This window comes from Myxocyprinus asiaticus, chromosome 13 (assembly GCF_019703515.2).
Source record: "Myxocyprinus asiaticus isolate MX2 ecotype Aquarium Trade chromosome 13, UBuf_Myxa_2, whole genome shotgun sequence".
Classification (NCBI taxonomy): Eukaryota; Metazoa; Chordata; class Actinopteri; order Cypriniformes; family Catostomidae; genus Myxocyprinus; species Myxocyprinus asiaticus.
Genome location: NC_059356.1, coordinates 44330030 through 44353390, shown reverse-complemented (window position 1 = coordinate 44353390; position 23361 = coordinate 44330030). Strand labels below are relative to the sequence as shown.

At 38.0% G+C, this 23361-nt stretch overlaps 1 protein-coding gene across 1 annotated transcript in view; it reads left to right on the top strand.

Moving 5' to 3' along the window:
* The window catches only part of LOC127450256 (cAMP-dependent protein kinase type I-beta regulatory subunit-like), a 79379-nt gene that overhangs the window by 13059 nt on the left and 42959 nt on the right, over positions 1-23361 (top strand). Inside the window, exon 5 of the mRNA XM_051714209.1 lies at positions 18662-18723. Within this exon, the coding sequence (XP_051570169.1) occupies positions 18662-18723 (62 nt within the window). The remainder of the gene's footprint in view (positions 1-18661; positions 18724-23361) is intronic.

The following is a 23361-nucleotide window of genomic DNA, read 5'->3' as shown; positions in this document are numbered from 1 at the left end:
TCTCCCATTCACAGCTATTGAAGTTTACCCTGCAATTGTTTATTTCTGCTTCCCAAAACCCGAAGGTGTGAAAAAGGTCCATTGCCTACGCCCTAGCCAACGAATAGTGAAATGCTAAAAAAACAACAACACTCTGAATACATTAGCAGCTGCACATCAATGCTTTGGCAACCATTCCAAAATGTGATATGGCTGCATCTCTGCTATTTGTATAAGCGTGATGGATTCCAAAGTGAATGCCATTGTTATTTTACATACAAACACAACCTGAACATTCAAAACCTATTTTCCATTTCTTCTTGCATCCTAACACTGTCCCATCTGTGCCTCAAACTCCCTCTCTCTTGCCACTGGGGCCCTGCTACATCTCAAACAATGAAGCATTGTGTTCTAATTAAAAACACACACACACAATACCAGCAATCAGTAGTAACAAGTGCTTGAGCTGCAATGAGCCTTTTAACTGAGCGACTAAATGCAGAGGGGTTGTCCATCAATTTATGGGCGTTCAATCAATTATGGGGGCCAATCAATGACACAGAGATGGGAATTTCATAAAAAATGACAAAAGATAAAAAAAAAAAAAAATCTAAAGAAACACAAAGTGCTGAACATTTCAGTAGGCAAACTGAATAAACTAGTGAGAGTTTTACTCTCTAGAAACTCACAGGACTGAAAATGGCCAAACTTGAAGAAATATCCTTTTATGTTCATTTCAACAGACGTTCTGTTGTGGCCATGCTCAAATTTCATAAAGTATATGCTAAAAGGGGACAGATAAGCCTTACGGCAAAGAATAGCTTAGCATTTTCCATTCGCTATGTTAAATAAAGTTTTCTTTATATGACATCTTACCCACATTCAATAAAATAAACATGAAGAAAAATTGAAATCACAAAAAAGAAAAACGGAATTAGTTTGAAGCACATGGTTGTATCAGGTGCCACTAAATGTAGCAATAGGCATTGCTCCAAAACGCAATGCAATTATAAATCATAAAAGCATTGTTAGATTTGATTTTAAACTGTTTCAGTGGAGGGTTAATGTCTCGTGATAAGTCAGAGTAGCTTTATCGTATCCAAACACATCTGTTCAGCACCCATTTATAATGTTAACCTGCTCTTAGCATAATGGCTATCTGGTTTCTTGGCCATAGCTGATATAAACTTCACGCTGTGATTGGAAGGAACAGCTGTTTTGTGCACCTGCAGTCCAGACAGTACTATTAAAAATGACCTTTAAAGTAGACAGTCAAGCTTTTGTAATGCTAGCTAATGTGGCGATGGAGTTTCGAGTGTGGTTCATGTCAGAAGAAAGGTGGATATGGTAGAAATGTGTTGAATTTAAAGAATAATTCACTTAAAAATTATCATTCTTTCATCATTTATTCACCCTCATGTCATTCCTAACACATCTGACTTTCTTTCTTGTGCGTAGCTCAAATTTCGTGTTGTTTCTCAACAAGACTGTGTGATAAAATGGTGGGGGGGATTGGGGTGGGGTGGTATAATAGGGTTCAAAACAGTGTTACTATGAATGCAAACTTTAATACAGTGAAAAGGACACTCTATTAGCATAACATAAATATATATAAATAAATAACAATTTCCAACATACTTTTGAATGTCCAAGTACTAAAATAAAATATTTGATGCCATGAGTGTACCTTCATTTACTATTACTATTATTTTGAATGGCCATGGAAAATGAAGCATGTGATAACAATTTTATCTGGTCACAAAAGTAGTCCGTTAATTTACCTGATGAACTTTCACCTTTTGCTGACCCTTTATGCTTCACAGAGCTAATGTGTGCTTCTAAATCACTTGCACCTTTATTAGCAACTGACACATAAGTGCCAGCTTTACATGTCATACCTTCTGCTTCCCACGGATCTCGACCTGGACAAAAGCATGGGAATTTTTTGTGCAAATCTTTTGTAAATTTGCACTTTCGTTTGGGCATTATTTCCACTCAGCTGTCATTTGTTGCTGGTGTCAAGCAACTGTTTGATGCCAAACACAACAGCGCTTCGCGCGTTCGCGGAGAGATTGACAGGAAGGAATTTGGCCAATAGTTGCTGCAAGCCTCTTATAATTGACCAATTGGTGTGCGAAAAGGCGGGACTTACAAAGAGGGGTCAAAGCAATGCAAATATGCACGCACACACAATGAAGTATTAGACCAGATGCACATCATAATGCAACTAAAGCCGAATTCCGGACGTTTTCGCAAATGTAGAAATCCCGGCCGGACGGTTTTTTAAGGTCCGAAAAAGAGGACATGTCCGGGAAAAAGAGGACGTATGGTCACCCTAAATAAAACCACTTACTAACGTTTTCTGTGTAAAGTTGTAGCCAATTTTACAACTTCGTTGCCATGAGGATCTAATGTCAACAAACCCTTAAACGGCTGTGAAAATGATGATTAAAACAACCTTATAGCTCAAATAATACATGAGTTTTAATAGGAGAATTAATGTAAGTGCTTTTATAAAATTAAAAGTTTCACAAGTCTGCCTTTAAACCCTCCAAAAATTGGCCCCATTCACTTCTATTGTAAGTGCCTCATTGTAACCTCGATGTTTTTGTTTTTTTTAGAGGAGATACGAGTCGAAATGATTTTTTGTGGTAATCAACATTATAACCCCTTAATATTCCCTTAAAGTGAGGCATTATCCACTGCCATAGTATTGAAAAGACATACTGCAATATTCATTGAAACATCTCCTTTTGTGTTCTGCATAAGAAAGAAAGTCATACTGGTTTGGAACAACATTAGGGTGAATAAATGATGACTTTATTTACATTTTTGGGTGAACCACACATTTCATTTCATGTATCTTATGACTTTGGTTGGGAAACAGTTGAACGCTCAGATCCAAGTTCCTCCAGCATCTCTTAAAAGAGATACACTTATACTATTTTCAGTTCTTGGTGGATCGTTGGTACTTGTGCTCGGCCTTATAGTTACATATTGTACTAGCACTAAATTACTGAAGAACTTCTAAAGGTATTCATAATATATGACCAAAGATTTTTCCACTTCATGCTATGATTACAGAGATTACAATGATTTATTTAGCCTAAGCCATCAAATCGCTGCATAAATCTGCACATGCCAACTTGCCCAACAAGCACATGTTCAGCGTAGGATTGTCAATGAAATTCTTGCAGCAGTCAACACTTACCAAATAAATGGGCATTAAATATTTGAGTCTAAATGATTTTATTATGTGAGAAGAAAGTCTGTAGAGCGATATGAGAAACATGAAACTCAATGTCTTGATTGACCAATTAGAGTCAAGTATTCCAAAGAGCCCTTTAATAATAATATTATAAACACAAGGTGTTCTGCAATATCAGATTTTGTTAAATATATTTGTACCAGAATTTATCCCTCTTTCTATGGGAAAACTGTTAAGTGCTGTTCTGATGCAGAAAGATTTAGTTAATCCAGCGCTAATGTGTGTTGCATGTATGTCCTTGCGTTCACATTACATCAGCCATGCAGCTGGAGTAATCCACCAATTAAGCACTAAGCACCCTTTTGACCTTTGACCTTTGAACCTTGACCCAGCAGCCTCTGCCCTTTGCTCCTGTAGCCTAGTGCTGATGGACAGTGAACATCTTTGGAAAGCACAACGTGCAACGGATCAGAAATAAACTGAATTAAATGACCGTTTCTGAATCCGATGTGCTCTGTTTTTCTTTTTTAAATAGCACAGAGTGCGGGCCACCTGATAGGCCACACACGCAGCAGAGGTCTTGTAAGGTGGGTTTATTTTCACCAGGTCTGTTTTAGGCAGGGGAAGTTGCAGATGATGTAAATCACAGCTTCAGATTGTACTGTAATGGAGGACACCTTTGATACTTCTATGTTACCTAAAATCTGTTCAAAAACTCCAACACCAGGTGGATGTCCATTTACGTTAGAGATGTGCTCCAATGATGCCTTAGGACACAACAGAAAGATGGTAAAAGCAACTTTTGAGTCATTTAGTAGTATAACCCATGCACCCATTATTAAACAATATTATTTAAATGATAGTCCACTCAGCCATCTGCCCAGAATTCTGCAGATAGTTCCACAGATTTCCACACTAACCCATAATAAATATCGCTAGTTAGAATGAAATGATTAATGATACTTAGAAAATAAACAAAACATTTATTTCACTCAATACTGGAAATTGAAGACTCAGTGGTCACAGACCTTGCAGTCACATTGTCCGCCCTGTAAGAGGCGCTATTTCTCCAGTTCAGATGTCCATGACTGATGATTATCAACAATCGTTAGGGGCCAACAGCAGAGTAGACAAATTGTCACTGTAAGTTTGTGACATTATATAAAGACAACTCTAGTTGTCAGCGCTCCATTATTTGAAGCTGCTCTGTTGTTGCGAGTTAGTAAACGCTGGCCTCGGATCTGTGACGTTAGGTTTGAAATGGATCGAATCTGGGAGGTACTTGACAGCTTCAGCGTAGGTGTGTTTGTTCTGCAGCGGCGATGTGCAAATACACACACTCTCTCACCAGGAAGAAGAAGGAAATGTTGCTGGCTAATGAATAGCTTTAATTGACTTGGTTTGAGGATGTTTGTCTGGGCAGTTGTACAGCTGTGCTTGTTCCGTGTGTGTGTGTGTGTGTGTGTGTGTGTTAGTTTGTGTGCAGTGTTGGGGAATAACTACTGTAACTAACATTAGTGATGCTACAAACTTAACTACACAGTTATATACCTGGAGCTGATTAAAGCTATTAAAATAGTGTACCATATTTAACTCATACTGTATCTATTAGCCTGCTTAATGGGCAAAATGAACCGATCTGTTAGGCTACCTCACAAATATAACATAAAGTATAACTTAAGACTCGGGCACTGACATAACCTACACTTACAGTGTGTGTTTTAAAGAAGGACGTTATTGTCCTTTGTTTTTTTCTGCAGTACATGTCATGCAATCCTGCCAGCCATTCAAGAGATGCCAATGAATAAGGAAAGATGACGGTGATGGCCGGTGCATGCAAGGGTTGTTTTGGCTCACATAGCTTGTCTGTGTTTGGCTGGATCGTCGCTCAATCAGCCCAAAGTAATGAATCACAGAGAATTCAGAAACATACTGTATATAAAACCACGCTTTTGTTTTGCAGTCGTTTCAATAGCTTGAAATCTGAGCACAAAAAGTGCGGGGGACAGAATCACTCTTTTTAAAGAGTGCGGGGGTCGTCAACCCCCCCCCGCAGCTGCGACGCCCCTGGGTAAAGGTATAGTTCACCCAAAATGAAAATTCTCTCATCGTTTACTCACCCTCATGCCATCCCAGATGTGTATGACTTTCTTTCTTCAGCAGAACACAAACGAAGATTTTTTGAAGAATTTCTCAGCTCTGTTGGTCCATACAATGCAAATGAATGGTGACCAGACCTTTGTAGCTCCAAAAAGCACATGAATGAAACATAGAAGTAATCCATAAGCCTCCAGTGGCTTAATCCATGTCTTCAGAAGCAATATAATAGGTGTGGTTGAGAAATAGATCAAAATTTGAGCAATTTTTACTTTAAATCTCCACTTTCACTTTTACATCTGAAAGTCACATGTGATATCTGTTTAGATTCAGTTTCACATCTGAAAGTGAAAGTTAAAGTGGAGATTTAGAGTAAAAATGACTTAAATATTGTTCTGTTTCTCACCCACACCTATTATATTGCTTCTGAAGATATGGATTTAACCACTGGAGTCTTATGGATTACTTTTATGTTTCCTTTATGTGATTTTTGGGGCTACAAAGGTCTGATCACCATTCACTTGTATTTTATGGACCTACAGAGCTGAAATATACTTCTAAAAATCCTCTTTATCACATACACCATACACATCTGGGATGGCATGTGGGTGAGTAAATGATGAGAGAATTTTCATTTTGGGTGAACTATCCCTTTAAAATATTTTATTTGAAGTATTTTGTTAAATGCTGCTAATTATCACTGTTTTTGACTCAGTATAATATCAGTCTGTTTTCTAGTTATGTTACCTGTAAACAAAAATATATATTCAATTAAATGTTGTCACCTAAATTTAGATCTTTGTTTTGTTTAAATATATTATTACAGATTTATTGAAAAGACATTGTCCCCTTAAATAACTTTATTATAGTAAGCTACTTTTTCTTGTGTGTGTGTGTGTGTGTGTGTATTGATGCATTGAAGGTTGTCACCATCTGGAAGTTTCTTCCACTCTCGCAACTTTCCGTGCAAAATTACTGTGGATGATTTACTCTGCTAAGTGTTACGTGTGGTTTAAGGTGCAGTTGTAAAGTGTGCGTCTGTGTGTGGTCAATATTTAGCATAGCTTTGTGTTATCACAAAGGGAGTTTCTGGTAATGAGGTCAGTCGCTACATGAAACAGCTCTCTCTCTCTCCATTGCTGAACTACTCATCCAAATCACTGCTCTTTTCCTGTACATTCACTTCTGTCCTTTTCCCAACCCATTTATTCCTCACTCATTTATGCAGATCCAGAGTGTGTAATGGGCTGTTTTGCCTGTCTGGACCCCCTGACCTGACCCATGTGACCACCCACTCATTCTATACTGCCCTTCTAGAATTTACTCAAACTGTATCAGGTATCATTGCTGTTTTCAGATAGAATTAAGTTTAAATTGACATTTGTGTTTAGGCATCTTTTATTTTAGGCATTTATTAGGTATCATTATTTACATTTCACACAATCATAGAGAATTATCACACAGCCAAATTATTAATCCTGTGACAAACCATTTTAAGTTTGTTAATACTGTAAAACAAGGTTCCATGTTTCAGTATCCAACACAATAACAAGAGTACTCTGTACAAACAACGTCTGTTGTGAAAAGCGCTACAGAAAATAAAATAAGTAGAGCCAATGATACGAAGTTAGAGCATGACATGTACCCAGAAGTATTACCATACATAAGTTTTACCATAATATGTAGTCATAGACCAATATATTGGCTAGGTCAATAATTTTTTTTCCCCTGATTTCCTGAACAGAGAGTCATGATCTTTATTTGAACAATCCCGATATTGATTCTTAAAACCAGAAGTTTAATCTTTTACACTATGCCAGGGGTGCTCAGTAAAACACACTTCAAAACTGTGAAAATGCCATGAGGCATTAATGTAAACACAGTAATTTATGTCAAAAGTGAGCGTAAACAATGAGACAAAAACAGATTTGACTGAAAATATCAGACTTGAGGTGTAAATACAGCCTAATGGACTTGCTGCTGTCTAGTATGTCATTAACAATAATCAAACAACAATAAAAAGAAAATGAGAAAAACCACGCACTGCTCTTGGTTGGATAACATTTGTAGCTTTACAGTATTCATGTATTATAAACATACAACGAAGACCAGTAATTTAAAGGAATAGTTCACCCGAAAATGATAATTCTCTCATCATTTACTCACCCTTATGCCATCTCAAACATGACTTTGTTCTGCGGAACACAAACGAATATATTTTATGGAGATATGATGTGAATGTTCGTACAATGCAAGTCAATGGGGCCAAAAAAGGACATAAAGGCAGCACAAAGTTAATCCATATGACTCGTGGTTTAATCCGTAATTACGTTTGGTTTTGAGTGAGAACAGACAAATATGCAGTTTCCTTGGTGCGATCATGATTTGAAGCTTGATTACATTTCTATCAGGAAGACTCACAGACTTGAGTGAAATTTAAAATGACATTTATTTGATGAATATAAAACAGAAATGTAATGTCTCTCTTTGGCGTAAATCCCATCTGGTGGTCCGAAGAAGTTGTACTCGGAACCGTCATATCCTGCTGGAGATAGGAGGCAGGGGCGAGGAGCCTACCCCCGTGAAGGACGGGACTCAACTTGTGGTGGTGGGGTGGTGGAGGTTGCCGTGTTAGCACACTGAAACAGCAATATGATAGATTGTGAGCAGACTTATAAAGCATTGGCTTACATGTGATTGGCTAGGAGTTACCTAGCTAATGGTACAATGATGTACAGCTGCTAGTCTTCCCACTAGAACTATGCTGCGCTTGCATTTCCTCGCATACAGGAAGTATCGCCAAATTTCTTTCATATGTAAGCAAAATTGACATTATAACTGAAATATACCAACATTAATAAGAATCTAATTGAAATCAAATTGAATTGAGAGCTTGTGAAGCGATACCCAGCCCTAATTAATTAGCTGATATTTGGCCATTATAAAAATGACAGCTGCCTCACTTACGCACATTTGAACTCTTTCAGTGCTAACTGAAGCATTGAAAAACTGATGTCAGTTAACTGTTTTTGTGTGCATGTGTTGATATGTATTTAAAGGTGCAATATGTAATATATTTACTGTATTAAAGGATAAAATGATCATAACATGTTATCAGAGATTTAGGAAACATACTGGCTTCTCCGAAAACAATGCTACAGACGGTATATTCTACTTTGAAATGTCCCGGGCCAGAATATTTGTTTGTGTTTTGGCCTGTGTGATCTCGCCCACTGCCCATTTCCCAATAGTATTTTGACACCCCGGGTTGCCAGATTTGAAACAAGTTAGCGGGCAAACACAGCACGCTGCAGCCATGGAAGCCAGCAATGCATCTAGCTGACATTGACAGAGTTATAAAAAATCGACATGAGCTGGTTTATAATTTTGCAAACAATACAAACATTGCAAACATATACATTAGCTGATCAACTTACAGTGTAAGGCTCATCGCTTGCCATTGTCAGTTTGCTCGTTCCTGTTGCGTGTCCTCAACCTGGCAACCCGCGTGAGCTTCGAGTCTGGGGAGGAGGGGGCAGGGGAAACAACTCTCTCCAATATTTTGAATTTGGACTGCAGTACCCATTTTAAACGCTTGATGTCAATGTTACATATTGCTCCTTTAAGGCTTGCATGAAAGTAAATCACAATCTGCCTGGACACTACATCATTTCTTGTCAGTGTGTGCCATAGACATGCAACTGTGGTTCACCCTCTGAATTCCTGTTATTCACTAGTGCTGGGATCTATTTTCTGCCGGCTCTCGGTTTCAGTTAGTGGAATTCCAGCATTTTTAGATGTCTTTTCCTTTCCTCTTGTACTGTGAGCAGTGTAAACAGCTTTTCCCATTAACCCCGGACAGAGGGGTGAGCTATTTGTGTTGAGCTCTCCGCTTCAGACACATCACTCTGTTCCTCTACTGCACAGAGTGAGATAAAACATTCCAAGTGAGGCAGTGTGTCTGTATTGCTTTCAATTCTTTTTTTTTACTGCTTTTATTGCCTGTGTGAGTGTGCATAGGTGAGTCGATCTGTCTTATGATGTGGGAACATGAAAAAGACAGAGCTCTGCAACACTTCTGCTGTTGTTTTTCTGTGTAGTTCAAGAATAAGTCCTTATTTTAAGGCACTTGTACCACCCGAAAGAAAGAGAGAGGTGTAATATAGCTAAGAAAAATAGGGAATTGAATAAATTGGGGTGGTGTTGCTTAGTGATGTGAGTTGGTAGCTCATATGTTGCAGGTTTAAACCCAAGAAGGGACTGTTAATGAGCTAAAACCATTGGACCCAAAATGGGCATTATTAGAACACACCAGTAATTGTCTTTGTGGATCTTTTTACTTGCTAATCATAGTATTAAAGGTGAAGTGTGTAATTTCTCACTGTTTTCAAACAGGTTTCTCAACATTCTCAACATGTCTAACATTGAACGGCCAAACAGAGAGTCCTGCTCCAAACAAACACCACTTGTTGAGTCAATATTCCTGTGTCGGTCTAATAAGACAGCTGAATTTCAGTTCTTACTGCTAAGACAATGCTTAACATGCATTTTTACCATTGTACATCTCTTTCTCTTTTTTCTCTGGTCTCTGCTTGGCTTCCTCTTGTTGTTCTTCGGTCTTTCCTCCCTCTAAAACATTCCTGCATTCTTTCTTTTTCCTTAGTTGTTTTTTTCTCCACGTGTGTGGTGTTTTTTTGTTTGTTTGTGTGTCTGTTTGTGTGTAGGGTGTGTTTGCTGCATTGTACCTCATTGTAAGGTTAGATTTGTGTGTTTGTGCTGGTACTGTATATGTGTCTGTATGTGATTGCTTTTATTGATAATAATGACAGAAAGAAGAGGTTACTGGTTTAATTTGGGTGATTTCATTTGGATAATTTAATTAGAAGTGTTGGTTTAATTAGAATGCCCTTTGATGGAAGAAAGGAGAAGGTATATGTAGATGTGTATTCATTTAATACATTTTAAAAGGGCAATATTCTACACTTTTGTAGCATTTTATTTTCTTGTAAGTCAACTTATAGTGTAATTCAAGGTTTCTTGCACCAAAATAGAGCTATTTTTCTTAGCTCTTTAGAAAAACAGGCTGTTTTGCAACTGTACCAGACTTATATATGTAAATAACCTGTGTTATGATTGGCTAACCACCATATGCAGGTACATTTCACACTATCATTCATTAGGGTGGGCTAAGCTGTTGAATAGATAGGGCAGTCTGGTTCCGGAAAGTTTAAATCCCATTTTTTTTTTTTATGTTATTTATTTAGATTTTTAAATGTAAATTATAAACCGTTAAAGACAGACATACCCTGAGGTTTTTTTGATGGTAAATGCTTAAGTTGAAGCCATCAGTCCGTGTTATTTCAAATGCATTTTTAAAAATCGTGTAAAATAGCATAACTACACTGCCCATGATCCTGAAGGGAAACAATCCACCAATCAGAGAATCGCGGCCAACAAAGTGCACCAAAAGAGCTCTGCAGCGACCACGCCCACTCCCATGACACACTGTGAATGACGTAATCCAGTCAATCTCCTTACACTCTCAAACTAATTATGCATTTGCATATACTGAATCTGAACAATTTGCAATATAATTTAAATATGTTGTTTCTATACTTATAATCTTAACTTTAAATTAACAGTTTTATATTTTTCCATCTTTTTTTAAATTATTTTATAACATCACTGGCAGTGCTTCATGGGATTGTAGTTTATTCCCTCATGAAAGATGTTAAGTACTTGTACCTTTTCAATTACGTTTCTGCTTCAAATTAAAGTTTGTAATGTTGTGATTCACCTCGGAGCTGGTTGGTTTGGTTCATGTAATAAAACTCTTTTATGAAGGATTTAATGAAATCCCTATGGGAAAAAATGAATGGGAAAAATACTTCCACAACCAAGACAGCTGAAAAAGTGGGTAGGCATAGTTGCGCTCTATTGGCGTTGATATTATATATGAGCGGCCATTTGTTAATAAGTTCAGTTGTGACATCATAATGTGACGAATTCTGAATAACCCATTTTTGCAGCTTAGTTTTGATAAACTGTCAAGGTGGACTGAGAGAGAGCATCACTATATGAATGTTTTCAGTATGTTAACATAGTACTCTGTTATTTCTAAAGAGCATGAAAAATCCTGTTGTCCATGATAAGGCTTATTTTTGAGGCTGATGTCATTGCATTACGTTACAGTCATCTCTGAAATTGGCAGCATTCTGGTATTTATTTGAGCTTTATTCCTTTGGCTGGAATTCGGTTTGGATGTACTGTTATTTAAATCCATCCATCATTGAAAACAGACTGGCAGGCAGACAGATAGACAAACAGACAAATAGACTAGACAGACAGACTGCAGATTTAGAGCTCAGACAAACAGATATATCCCTTAGGAAAAGGTTTGTCCAAAACAGCTGCAAAATTACACACAGAATGCATAAAAATACTTAGCTCCTCGCCCATTAAAGATGAGGTTTCTCTGCTGCGTAGCAACCGTCTGCAGCGTGCATAAACACAAATCTGCACATTTGCTCCTCTGATTGATAAGAGCAGTGTTTAGATATGTTTATGCTAGCGGTGTGTGTTTCTCCACTCAGCCCCACAGTGATATTGACACTGATACAGTGAGATCGTGATAACCCACTGCAATGTTGTTAATGACAGTTTATCAGTCTGACTTTGTCCCTTTCCTTTATGTCACAGATGCCATCGGTTGTGAAACCAGGTCAGTGCTTCGTAAACACATTCGCGTAGTTACTCGACGGTTTGACATGTACATTTTGACCATGAATTAGTGAACAACATTTAAACTATTTGATTGATTTGAGTGACTCACTCACAAGTTCCCACTACACTGACATACCATCTACTTTGTGACTGTGATTTTGTCAAGTAGGGCATCTTTTGTTGGTCCGGGAACAACATTTTGTCCAAACCGTATTCATAACCCTAACCAATAACTACCCCTAAAACCAGAAGGAAATGATAGGTTTGTAAAAATATAGTTGCAGGGCCGTTGTTTGGATGTTGCTCCAAGAACACGTCCTACTTGGCAAATCACGGTAAGCCCATCCAGTCTACACAGCCAGACGTGTCAAAACTAGAATGTTCCTATTATAATCAAATTGCTGACGGGGTGTAAGCAATTGCTTATTGCCGAATTGCCAGTGCGAATGCAAAGAGATGCTGCCACAGTTTGGACATTTCTCTCTAGTTCCATTTTCTTAAATATTAGCGTATATATCCTCAGTGAGGATGCAAACATCTGTAAACAGCTATCCACATTCAACAGCTGTTTTTAGTATGTGTGAGCCATCTCAGTGCCAGCACAGAGTCTGCTTTATGCCACTTGTAAAAGTACACAGGTGTGTGACTGAGAGCATGACTCTGTCATCTTTTTAACAACGAATGTGTGGAAGCCTCCACACGCACAAGAAACATGCCTCTAAAGCAAACACCCTCAGGACACTCTGAATCAGATGACCTAAAACAGACGTTCCTTGTTTTCTCTTGTAACTTCACTGATTATAAAATTTCTTTGCCATTAAAGCTTGACATTAGGGTTGCCACCTGTCCCGCAAAATACAGAATCGTCCCATTTTTAAAGATGAAAATTCCCGATTTGTCCCGTATTTTAAGCTGGTCAGATAGCATCATTGCAAAATGACTTTCTTCTGTGGAACACAAAAGAAAAAAGTATTATATAAAATAATATTTTGTAAAACATTACAGAAATGATTTGAGGGTCAATAAATGATGACAGAATTTTTTATTTTGGGTGAACTGGTGAACTAACCCTTCAACAGGGCATCTTGTCATTCAACTCATCTCTGTGGGCCATGAAGGGGACATAAAGAGTGACAGAACTAAACAAGTGAACAGGACATTGGGCCCCGACCTAACATCCTTTAATCCATTAAAGAGACAAAGAGGACCAAGTGCTTTCTCTCTCTCTCATTCTCTCTCCTCATCTAATTTCCTTTTTCATCTCTCATTCTTTACCTCAACTGCCCTTAAACACACTTTCTAATGGCTTTTACCATCTAACTGCTGCTGTGCTAAAAGAGTTTGTTCCTTTGCGTTCAGCTGTGTTTTTCTCTCAAAGTTTTATAATAAAGGGCAGGCTCAGGCTTGTAAACAAAATCAACGATGTTTGCGCTTTTAACACTTTCCCTTTGAATGTGCGAGAATCAATTAAAGAAGACAAGAATGGAAAAGGTGGTGATTTAGGAGCCTCATTAGATGTGTGGTCACAAGTATGCACATGAAAACAATTATTTGCAAACCACTGTGTTGATGCTCAGTGTCATCACCACGTGTCTTTTTAGGATGTTCTGCTCTATATCTTTAGCAAAATAGAAATAGCTATCACAAATAGACAACTAATATTATATGTAATTGCTGTATAATGTTGTTCTCTATATATTATATAGTATTATATACTGTAAATTATAAAGTATCAAATCATACTCTTCTTAAGTGTAACTTGGCTGATGGTGTAATTAGTTGACTTCAGTGCCATTAGTGTGTTATGTACCCATTTTTTCTTCACTAAAGGTGGAGCTTAGATTTCTGTGCCACAATACAGAATTACAAAAGGACAATGTTTTCAAACAGGTTTCTTAAAGACTCCCCCCGTCTGCCATTGGTTGGAAAAACACGCCCACTGACTAGTCCACTGTCGTTATGCATGTTGCACACAAAAATGGCAAGAGCTAGCTGGCACAATTTTCGGGAGTCAGGTGCACAGTTGTTATCAGTCCACTGGGAAAATTCTATTTCCCAGGGCTTTTACAATGAGCTCTTCCAAGGAACCCAAGGAATATATAAGGACTACTGTATGTATGTATATATATATATATATATATATATATATATATATATATATATATATATATATATATATATATACTGTATTACAATTGCAATTATTATAATGTAGTTTTCATATATATATGATTTTCATATATATGATTTTACATTCTATCAATTTGTCATGATATAAAATATGATATAGTGAAATTGCATTTTTAATAATGATACAAGCTTGTCACTGTTTGAAATTTCATACACATTTTAACAAAATATTCCCAAGGTTAGAACCTAATAATGAAAATAGAGTTAATGATTATATTATAAAAATAATAATTTAAGTGCTACTATGTCAAAAATACTATGCAAAAAAACAAAAAACAAACACTTTTTACCAAAACCCTTGCATAGATGCGGCATGAGCCTTTTTGTTAAATTATTTAATATTGTAACATGTTCTGTTGTGTCTGTGTCTTTGAAATCTTATTTTGAAATGTAGTTTTGGTCTTTTGTTGTAGTTCGGTTTTTGGTTCCTTCCCTGATTGTATCCCAGCTGCGCCTTGTTACCTTGTTAGTCCTTGTGTATTTAAGCCATCTTGTTTGCTGTGTTCCTTGTCGAGTTTTATGTTTGTAACATCACATCCTAGTCTGTCTGTATTCTTAGTCAGGTCTAGTTTTAGTCATAGTCATAGTTGTGTCTTTCGTTCTAGTTCTAGTTCTTATTTCTGTTTTGTTTTCACTTTGGATGTCTAAATAAAGCTGCACTTGGGTTCTTCATCTTGTCATCGTCTTGCTCCTGTCTTCAGCCTGCCTGAAACGTTACAGAAAACTCGACTGACAATGATGAACCCAGCAGTTGCGCTTTTCTGTCTTCGCCAGAGAAACCGTCCCCTGGAGAGGTATGTAATGGACTTCTGTGGGCTTTGTCATTTGGTGGGCTTTCGTTAAATTTCACTAAAGGACTTTTTTCATGGAGGTTTGGATGAGCCTTTATATTCGTTTTTGCTGGGAAGAGCTATAGATATGAATCTGACAGAATATATTGACTGTGCACTTCGACCGAGTGGTTTGGCCTTTACATCCGCCCTGGTCTCCGGGCCCTCCGCCGGCTCCGCCCTGGTCTCCTGGTCCACTCTGGTCTCCGGGCCCTCCGCCCTGGTCTCCGGGCCCTCTGCCGGCTCAGCCCTGGTCTCCTGGTCCACCAAAGACCGATCTAACAGCTCCATGAGCAAATGTTTACAGTTGAATGAGCGCAGCGCACATTAACGAGTAGTAGCACAGTTGTTTTTCCCTCATCCGTGCAATGTATGATTAGAAATAATGTTTTTTTCTTTTTGATCACCACCTGACTGCAGATAACAGAAAGGATGACATGAAAACGGCGTGCCTGGGCCTCTTCTTTGGACACAAATGCACGGAACGAAGCAAAAGGAAACTTTAACTTGTATAATGTATATGACATGCTTGTACAAATATTTATTGTACACATTCTCAATTTCAAATCTACAAGCTCTTGAGTTTTGCAACACTTTTACCTCCTTACAGACATCAAACAGGAGCATTACTGGTAGACACCACGAAGACTCAAAGCATGTGGAGGCTCATGCTACTCTCTGCGATTCATGCACAACTTACCACGCGCCACAGAGCGAGAACTACTAATCACGACCACGAGGAGGTTACCCCATGTGACTCTACCCTCCCTAGCAACCGGGCCAATTTGGTTGCTTAGGAGACCTGGCTGGAATCACTCAGCACGCCCTGGATTCGAACTCACGACTCCAGGGCTGGTAGTCAGTGTCAGTACTCTCTGAGCTACCCAGGCCCCTGAATCCAGCTTCTTAATTGCTGGCTTCTTATTCAGTAAAAGGATTGCAACACTTAAATTCTTCATCAACACAACACAAAGCATCATAAAAACCAACACATAAAATCGGAATATTTACTATATATTTTAGTTGCTTAGCACAAAATTTGGTCGCATATACGAGTGATTTACTCGAGCAATGTAGAGGGCTGTTTGATGGTCAAAAGTGGACCTGCAATGTGGACCAGACTTGATGGTCAGAAGTGGACTAGACTGTTGATGGTTTGATGAATTCAAAAAGTTTGAAAGCTAATCAGTCAGTGATTTATTCACAGCAGTGAACATCACTCAGCCCATCAGATTGTGGTTTTTGGATGTGAATTGTGAAAACTCTGCTCAGGCTTTCTCCAGAAGGTCGCATTCTACTTGTCCTTAATGGTGACTTAAAACTCCTCATTGACACATCTCATATTCTTCCATTTATCCCACCCCAAATCTGCTGTGTCTCAGAAGGTGGAAACATCCACCCCCTTACAATCTCTCTAAACCCCCAACATGAGTTTTATAAAAATTTTACTCGAACTCACCAACTTGTCTTCCTCCCACCCTTTCATGGACAGGTTCAGACGAAACCCTTGTTGCCTCTCATATTCCTTTCTGTCTCAGTTCTTAATTCCTTCCCCTGCTCAAATGATCGGCTTAGACCAGCATGAATTTCATGCTGGTTTATTCTGGTTAGTGCTGGTCTAGCCAAGTGTATCTCAATCCTGATCCTGAAGCAAATTTTGTATGTCTCATTTATCAAACACACCTGATTCTACCGATTAGTTCATCAGGAGAAACTCCATGAGCAGAATTGACTACTTTGTTGTCATGGTGACGTTATGCCAGTAAACCCTATAATCTGGTGAGCGCCATAACGGCAGAAAATCCATGATTTTATAACACTAAAATTATCTTAACATGTGTAATGTTTTCGTCTTGTGTCAAAACGTTTGACACAGTGTGTATTTTAACGTTTATGAACTGGCCCCACTGACTTCCAGTGCAAGTGCCATAAGGCCAAAGTATACTTTGGTTTTCCGAGTACCCTCTAAAATGAGAAAATACCACCACTTATCACCAGCTACCTTCTTAACCTATTTCCTTCTCCCTTCTCCCGATGCTTTGCTTCTATCATCAATAGCACCTTGTGGCATCACTTGTGTGATCAGTCATCCTGGTTCATTTATCAGCTACATACAACTAGAGGTAGACCGTTATATCGGTTTTACCGATTAATTGGTTCCTATAGTTGCTTTTTGGAATTATCTTTATTGGCAAAAATGTGTGCCGATAGTTTTTTTCATAATTTCTTCATTTCAAAATAAGAGTCTCCGGTGTATTTCGGGCTTGTTTATACTTAGAAGTCCCATGTTATGCACCAAATCTTAATTATTTCTGGTTATTTTAGGGATTTTGGTTGAACAATAAACTGCATCTGAGGTTTTATTCATTTAGGACTCTTTGTCTGTGCCCATCATAGTAAGGAAAGAATAAGATTTATTTTTATTTTTTTTATAACATTTCTAAAAATAGATTTTAAAAACTATCGGCCGATTAATCGGTTATCAGCCTTTCCCACCACCTTGGTTATCGGTATCAGCAAAATCCACTATCAGTCTACATACAATGCCGTTCTAACCACGGGAGATTTTGCTGCAGCCCACATCTCCAGGGAGGCATCATTGTCTCCCATAGCAGTCATTCTTGTAACACCGCATGTTGTGAATAGGTTTAAATGCCGGGGAATACCCACAATCAAACTGAAGAGAGCTTTCGTGTAAGTGGTGGGACTTTCTAAACAAACATCCTTACACTCAGTACACATCTAAAACAAATGGAAAACCAAGTGCTTTTAACTGAGGACCACCTACCAGACACTCCATTATTTGTACTCGTGACTGGAATATGAGCTTCAATGCCTTTAATCATTGTGTTACTGTTTCTTCTGAAGTATATTACTTGCAACTACTTTTATATTCACAGCATGAATATGAATTTAATGGAACTCATTTAAGAGGAATAATTCAAAGCACAAAAATGGAAAACCTGTCATTATTTCCTTAACTTCATATCATTTCAATCCCATACAACTCACACATTCCTCTCACACAGACTAACAGATGTGTCCGATATTTACTCACCCAGCCTTCAAACACAACATGAACATAAACACAACCACAGGGACATTGTCAACACAACAGCAGCATTAGTGAATAAACACTGTTTACAGCCGGCAGCAGTAACCGGAGATGTGTTTTGTGGGAATAGAGTCAGAGGTCATGTGTAGTGACAGACACAGCGGTGGCGATGAAACGCAAAGAATGGAAGTGCATTATTAGGGTCATAAACTTGTAACATTTACAACACTCTTTGTTGTAAGCACGGTTGTGTGACTTTGTTTCTTTTGAAGGGTGTGCCACATGCAGAACAGAATATGAGCATTCATTATCAGTTTTTCATTTTTGTACATTAAACTGTATGCTGAATGGACGTGTGTAAAAATGGTCTATATGACAGGAAGGGTATGATACAGTAGCATTGACCGGGTCATGTAGCGTTTGATCTCCATGACAACAGCATGTACTTGCCGCTTGTCTTTTCAGTAATAAAGATGACACAAATTTTACTGTTCAAGTGAACTCTGGGTGTCTTTTTGTGTGTTTGAGAAATCCTAATCATTAAGAGAGATTAATCTAATGTTTCTATCTTTTGTCCAGTGACATATTTGATGCCATGTTTCCGGTCACTCATATTGCCGGGGAGACCGTAATCCAGCAAGGTATGGATAAACAAGAAGTTTGATATTATATACACACACACACACACACACACACACACACACACACACACATGCAGCACACATACCTTTAAATAAGGACATACCATAGACTTTTATTGCTATTAAAACAAGCCTGTTTTAGGACCATTAAAAATGTGTATTTTGACTTTATTGTCATGACAATTAATTACATTTTCTGTAAAAATGACTGCAATGTGGAAAAAAATACTGTAATACAGTAAGTCATTCTGTCTGGACACATTAATTTATTATTATTGTTTGTAATTATTATTAAAATCAGCATAAATTAAATTTATTACAACAAATGCAACTCTATTGTGCACAATTAAAATGTACAAATATTCTTTACAATTTAAATAAATCATAAAATGAGAATTTAAAGTCTTAAAGAATTTTAAGATTTAAATTTTTTTTTTTTTTTTTTTTTTTTTGCATTTCAGCAGGCTACTTGGAGTCAAGGGAGGAGTTCGCCCAAAATGAAAATTCTCTCATCATTTACTCACCCTCATGCATTCCCAGATGTGTATGACTTTCTTTCTTCAGCAGAACACATTTGAAGAAAAAAAGAAAAATATCTCAGCTCAGTAGGTCCTTAAAATGCAAGTAGATGGTGATCAGACCATTTGAAGCTCCAAAAATCACAGACAGTCAGCATAAACCTCATCCATACGACTCCAGCGGATAAATGAATGTCTTCTAAAGTGATATGATGCTTTTTCTAACTATAAAGCATCGCTTCCGATCAGCAGCAGTATGCGCGTGTGACGTAATTGTGTTGGCATTTTAATTCGAGAACTGACGCATGTGCGACACACCCAGAGGAACAGCGCTGTTTACTAGGGAGTAGGAGGAATGCTGTACAGAAACTTCATTGGTTTTGGTTTAGATCTGTATTTGTATCTGTATGTTTTTCACAATGGTGTGTTTGTGTGCTTATCCTGGATGTCTCAATCGAGAGAAGAATGTAAGATTATGTCCGTAACAACGCAAATACATCACACGAGAGACCGCGTGAAATCTGCCTTCTCGTGAATGCGCATACTACTGCTGACCGGAAGCAAGGATTTACTATAAAAGAAGTACTTATATACTGATCTTTTTCACACCAAAAGCAATTGTGACTCTTTAGAAGACATTAATATAACCACTGGAGTCGTATGGATGACGTTTATGCTGACTGTCTGTGTTTTTTTTTATTGTTTTTTTTTTTTTGGAGCTTCAAAAGTCTGATCACCATCTACTTGCATTTTAAGGACCTACTGAGCTGAGATATTTTTTTTAAATTTTTCTTCATTTGTGTTCTGCAGAAGAAAGAAAGTCACCCTCGTGCCATCCCAGGTGTGTATGAGTCAATGATGAGAGAATTTTCATTTTTGGGTGAACTATCCCTTTAATTGTCCTGAGTGGAGAAATAATAATTAGGCCTCAAGAGTCAGCTAACATTTGCAAATATAGTGGCAATACTTTGTCACGCCTGAATACATGTCACATACTAAACACGTCAAGTACAGTTAAAAGGAAATATTAATGACACCAAATGTACAAATATGATTTTAGTGCAAGTTTACATTAATTAATGTAAGAAGGAAAGTTGCCCAATGTCTTTTTTTTATTTTTTTATGCGTATATATTTCAAACAATGAGTGCTAGTTCTAGATGTTTGTTCAACTGCAAAAGCGGCTTACATTTTCTCTGTGCAATGCAGATCTTGAACCTGAGTTTCGATGCATTTATCTAACATGGGCAGATTGCCCATAAAAGTAAAACTTGGAATGTGCAGAGTTGTGTGCGTGTACGTGTGTACAGTATGTGTGAACTTCTGTTCTTGTCAAATATTTGACTGCACTCTGTTACACAAGGATCGGCTGGCCAAAAAACAGAAACTTCAGAGGAGAGGTGATAAAAGACAGGAAGACAGGAACAATACTAAGAAAAATGAGCTGTATAGAGAGAGAGAGAGAGAGAGAGAGAGAGAGAGAAGGGGGGGTGGGGGGGTTGAGGTAAGAGAGGGAGAGGGCACGAGCAATCGGTGAGTGTGTTAAGATAAATTGCATGTGTGATTTACGAGCGTTTGCTGCGTTTGGTGTTAATCGGCCCCCGTGAACCCGCGTAACCCGGGAGCGCACTGATCACATCAGTCTTTTAACTCTTCAGCACACACAAACACACACACTTGCTACCAGAACCCCAAACACCAACTTAAACACACTCTTACACATCAAAGCCCCTGTGAACCTACAGAATCACTTCATGTAACAGCCCTTAACTTGGAAATCAGAGCTCCTGGTTTCTGGCACACCCAACTGTCTATTAAACTCTCAAATGGGCTGTAGAGGATGAAGTCTGGGAATAATTTAGATGTCACTGCCCTGGGAGGTGCTGAAGTTTTTAAAGTGGTGTGCCATCTTTTATCTTTGATATGTGCGGCTATGTGTGTTCTTGGGAAATGGGGAGTCAGAAAGAGATGGAATCTGGGAAAGAGATAATTTCTCTATCTTTTTCTGCCTTTCTAACCTGAATTTAAAGATCCCATGAAATCAAAAGGGAAACTTTATGACTTTTAGTCCATGTCTGTTAGCTTTGAGGCCATCTACAGTATATGCTAGAGTACTCCTAAATGTTGACATAAGTAACTTTTAGCAGAAATACTCAAAACTCAAGTTGCACTCATTTAGCATGAATTTTCCTCCCCCTAATAACATCTGCCACTGACTAGCAATATCAAGTAATCTTATCTAGTAAACTAAAGCCGATTTGCTAAAACAAAGGGATGAGCACTTTAGTATGTCCCACTCAAACTTCCCGTTACAACAGGATATACATCGACACCGTACTTAAAACTGCACTTATCAAGCCATTTCATGGATTCTTGAAGAAAAATGGATGACAACTAAACAATTGTCCTTGTTGATAGATAAAACACATTTTTGATTCTCATATGTTTAAGCAAATTAAGTAAATAATTTGTGCAAAATAAGTTTTTTTTTTTTTTTTTAATATCATAATTGACCATTGACAAAGTCCCTTTCAAAGCAAGTCAGTCCACTCGGCGACCATCTCTGGAATGCTCTGGGCAGGCTGGGAAGCTATTTTCAAGTAAACAAGTGGCATAAAAGTACAGTTCCTATCTACTTAAATAGAGAAATCTCCAAAACGGTTGGTCAAAAGTACGATCAAAGAACATATTTTTAAATCAGCAGTAAAATCTGACAACAATGCTATCATAAATTGTGCTTCTTTAGCTCATGCTAAAAAACTACATTTTTTCAGGCTGGTCTATAATTTATAATTATTTATCACACATACACAGTGAAATCCTTTTTTTCCACATATCCAGCCAAGCTGGGGTCAGAGTGCAGGGTCAGCCATGATACAGCACCCCTGGAACAGATAGGGTCAAGGGCCTTGCTCAAGGGCCCAACAGTGGCATCTTGGCAGTACTGGGGTTTGAACCCCCAACCTTCTAATCAGTAACCCAGAGCCTTAACCACTGAGCCACCACCAAGCTAATGTGGATGTGTGTTCTCGAGTTGACTGACAGGCGATGTCTGTATATAAAGGTTATCTGTAAGGCCGGGTGTACACGGTGCGAGTTCTGACACTTGGGAGGTCGTGAGTCCTTGCACACGTTACGAGTCAGTTTATCTGAAAATCGTACAGATGCAGTGGTACACGACACGACTTTATGACTTGGTGAATTCCGAAGTAATTCGTGCTATTTATCATTATAAAACATAAAGCCAGAGGAGGAGATTTTAATTCCTTGTGGCTGTAATAGTTTGCGATTTTATAAATAAAAAGAAGACTGGTATGGCCAGGGGCCACGTTAACTGAAAACTCTTCATCGTTTACACTTTTTTTTATTTTTTTTTTTTTATTTTTTTTTTTTAAAACATCGACTGATAATTATCCCCAATGCTGTCGGATATTTGACAGATCGAATTTTGAGAGGAGTCTGTCTGATTTCATGACTGTATACATCAATCATTACGCCAGTGTGTTACTGCCAGTTATTGCATGAAAATAAAGCACACAAAAAGTACAAGATTAAAAAGAAAATATGCACACCGTTTCTGCCAATTATACTTGGAATTATTCTAAGTGCAAACATGACGTTTAGAGAAGAGTTTTTTTTTTTTAGTGGAGTACCTGTATAATTGTACCTCAGATGTGCTTGCTTCTCATCTGTCATTGCATGTTGACATCAGACTTGCTGAAGAAGATCCGTGAGGTCTTGTCCATGTGAATGCGCTTTAAAGTCATACACATAGTCGGCAAAGTTTTAAAATTTAGTTTTAGCACAGCGGTTGATTGACAGATATAACTTTCACCTTTGAAGCCTTGGTTTCACCAGACTCGTGCTTGGAGTCCAAAAAAATCTGTCATATATCCACTATCTTGTGTATATACTATTATATAATGGATGCTAGATGCCCCTGAATGTAGTCCTAGAACTGAAATGAATACAAGTGTGACGGATAAAAATAGACAATGATGGAAATTGTACTACTCGGCCTGTCAGAATGATAAAGATTTTTTTCTAGTGCAACCTCTAGGTATAGCAAAGGATTTGTTTGAAGAGCAGAGAACAGTATGGCCTTTCTGTCAAATCCTTCT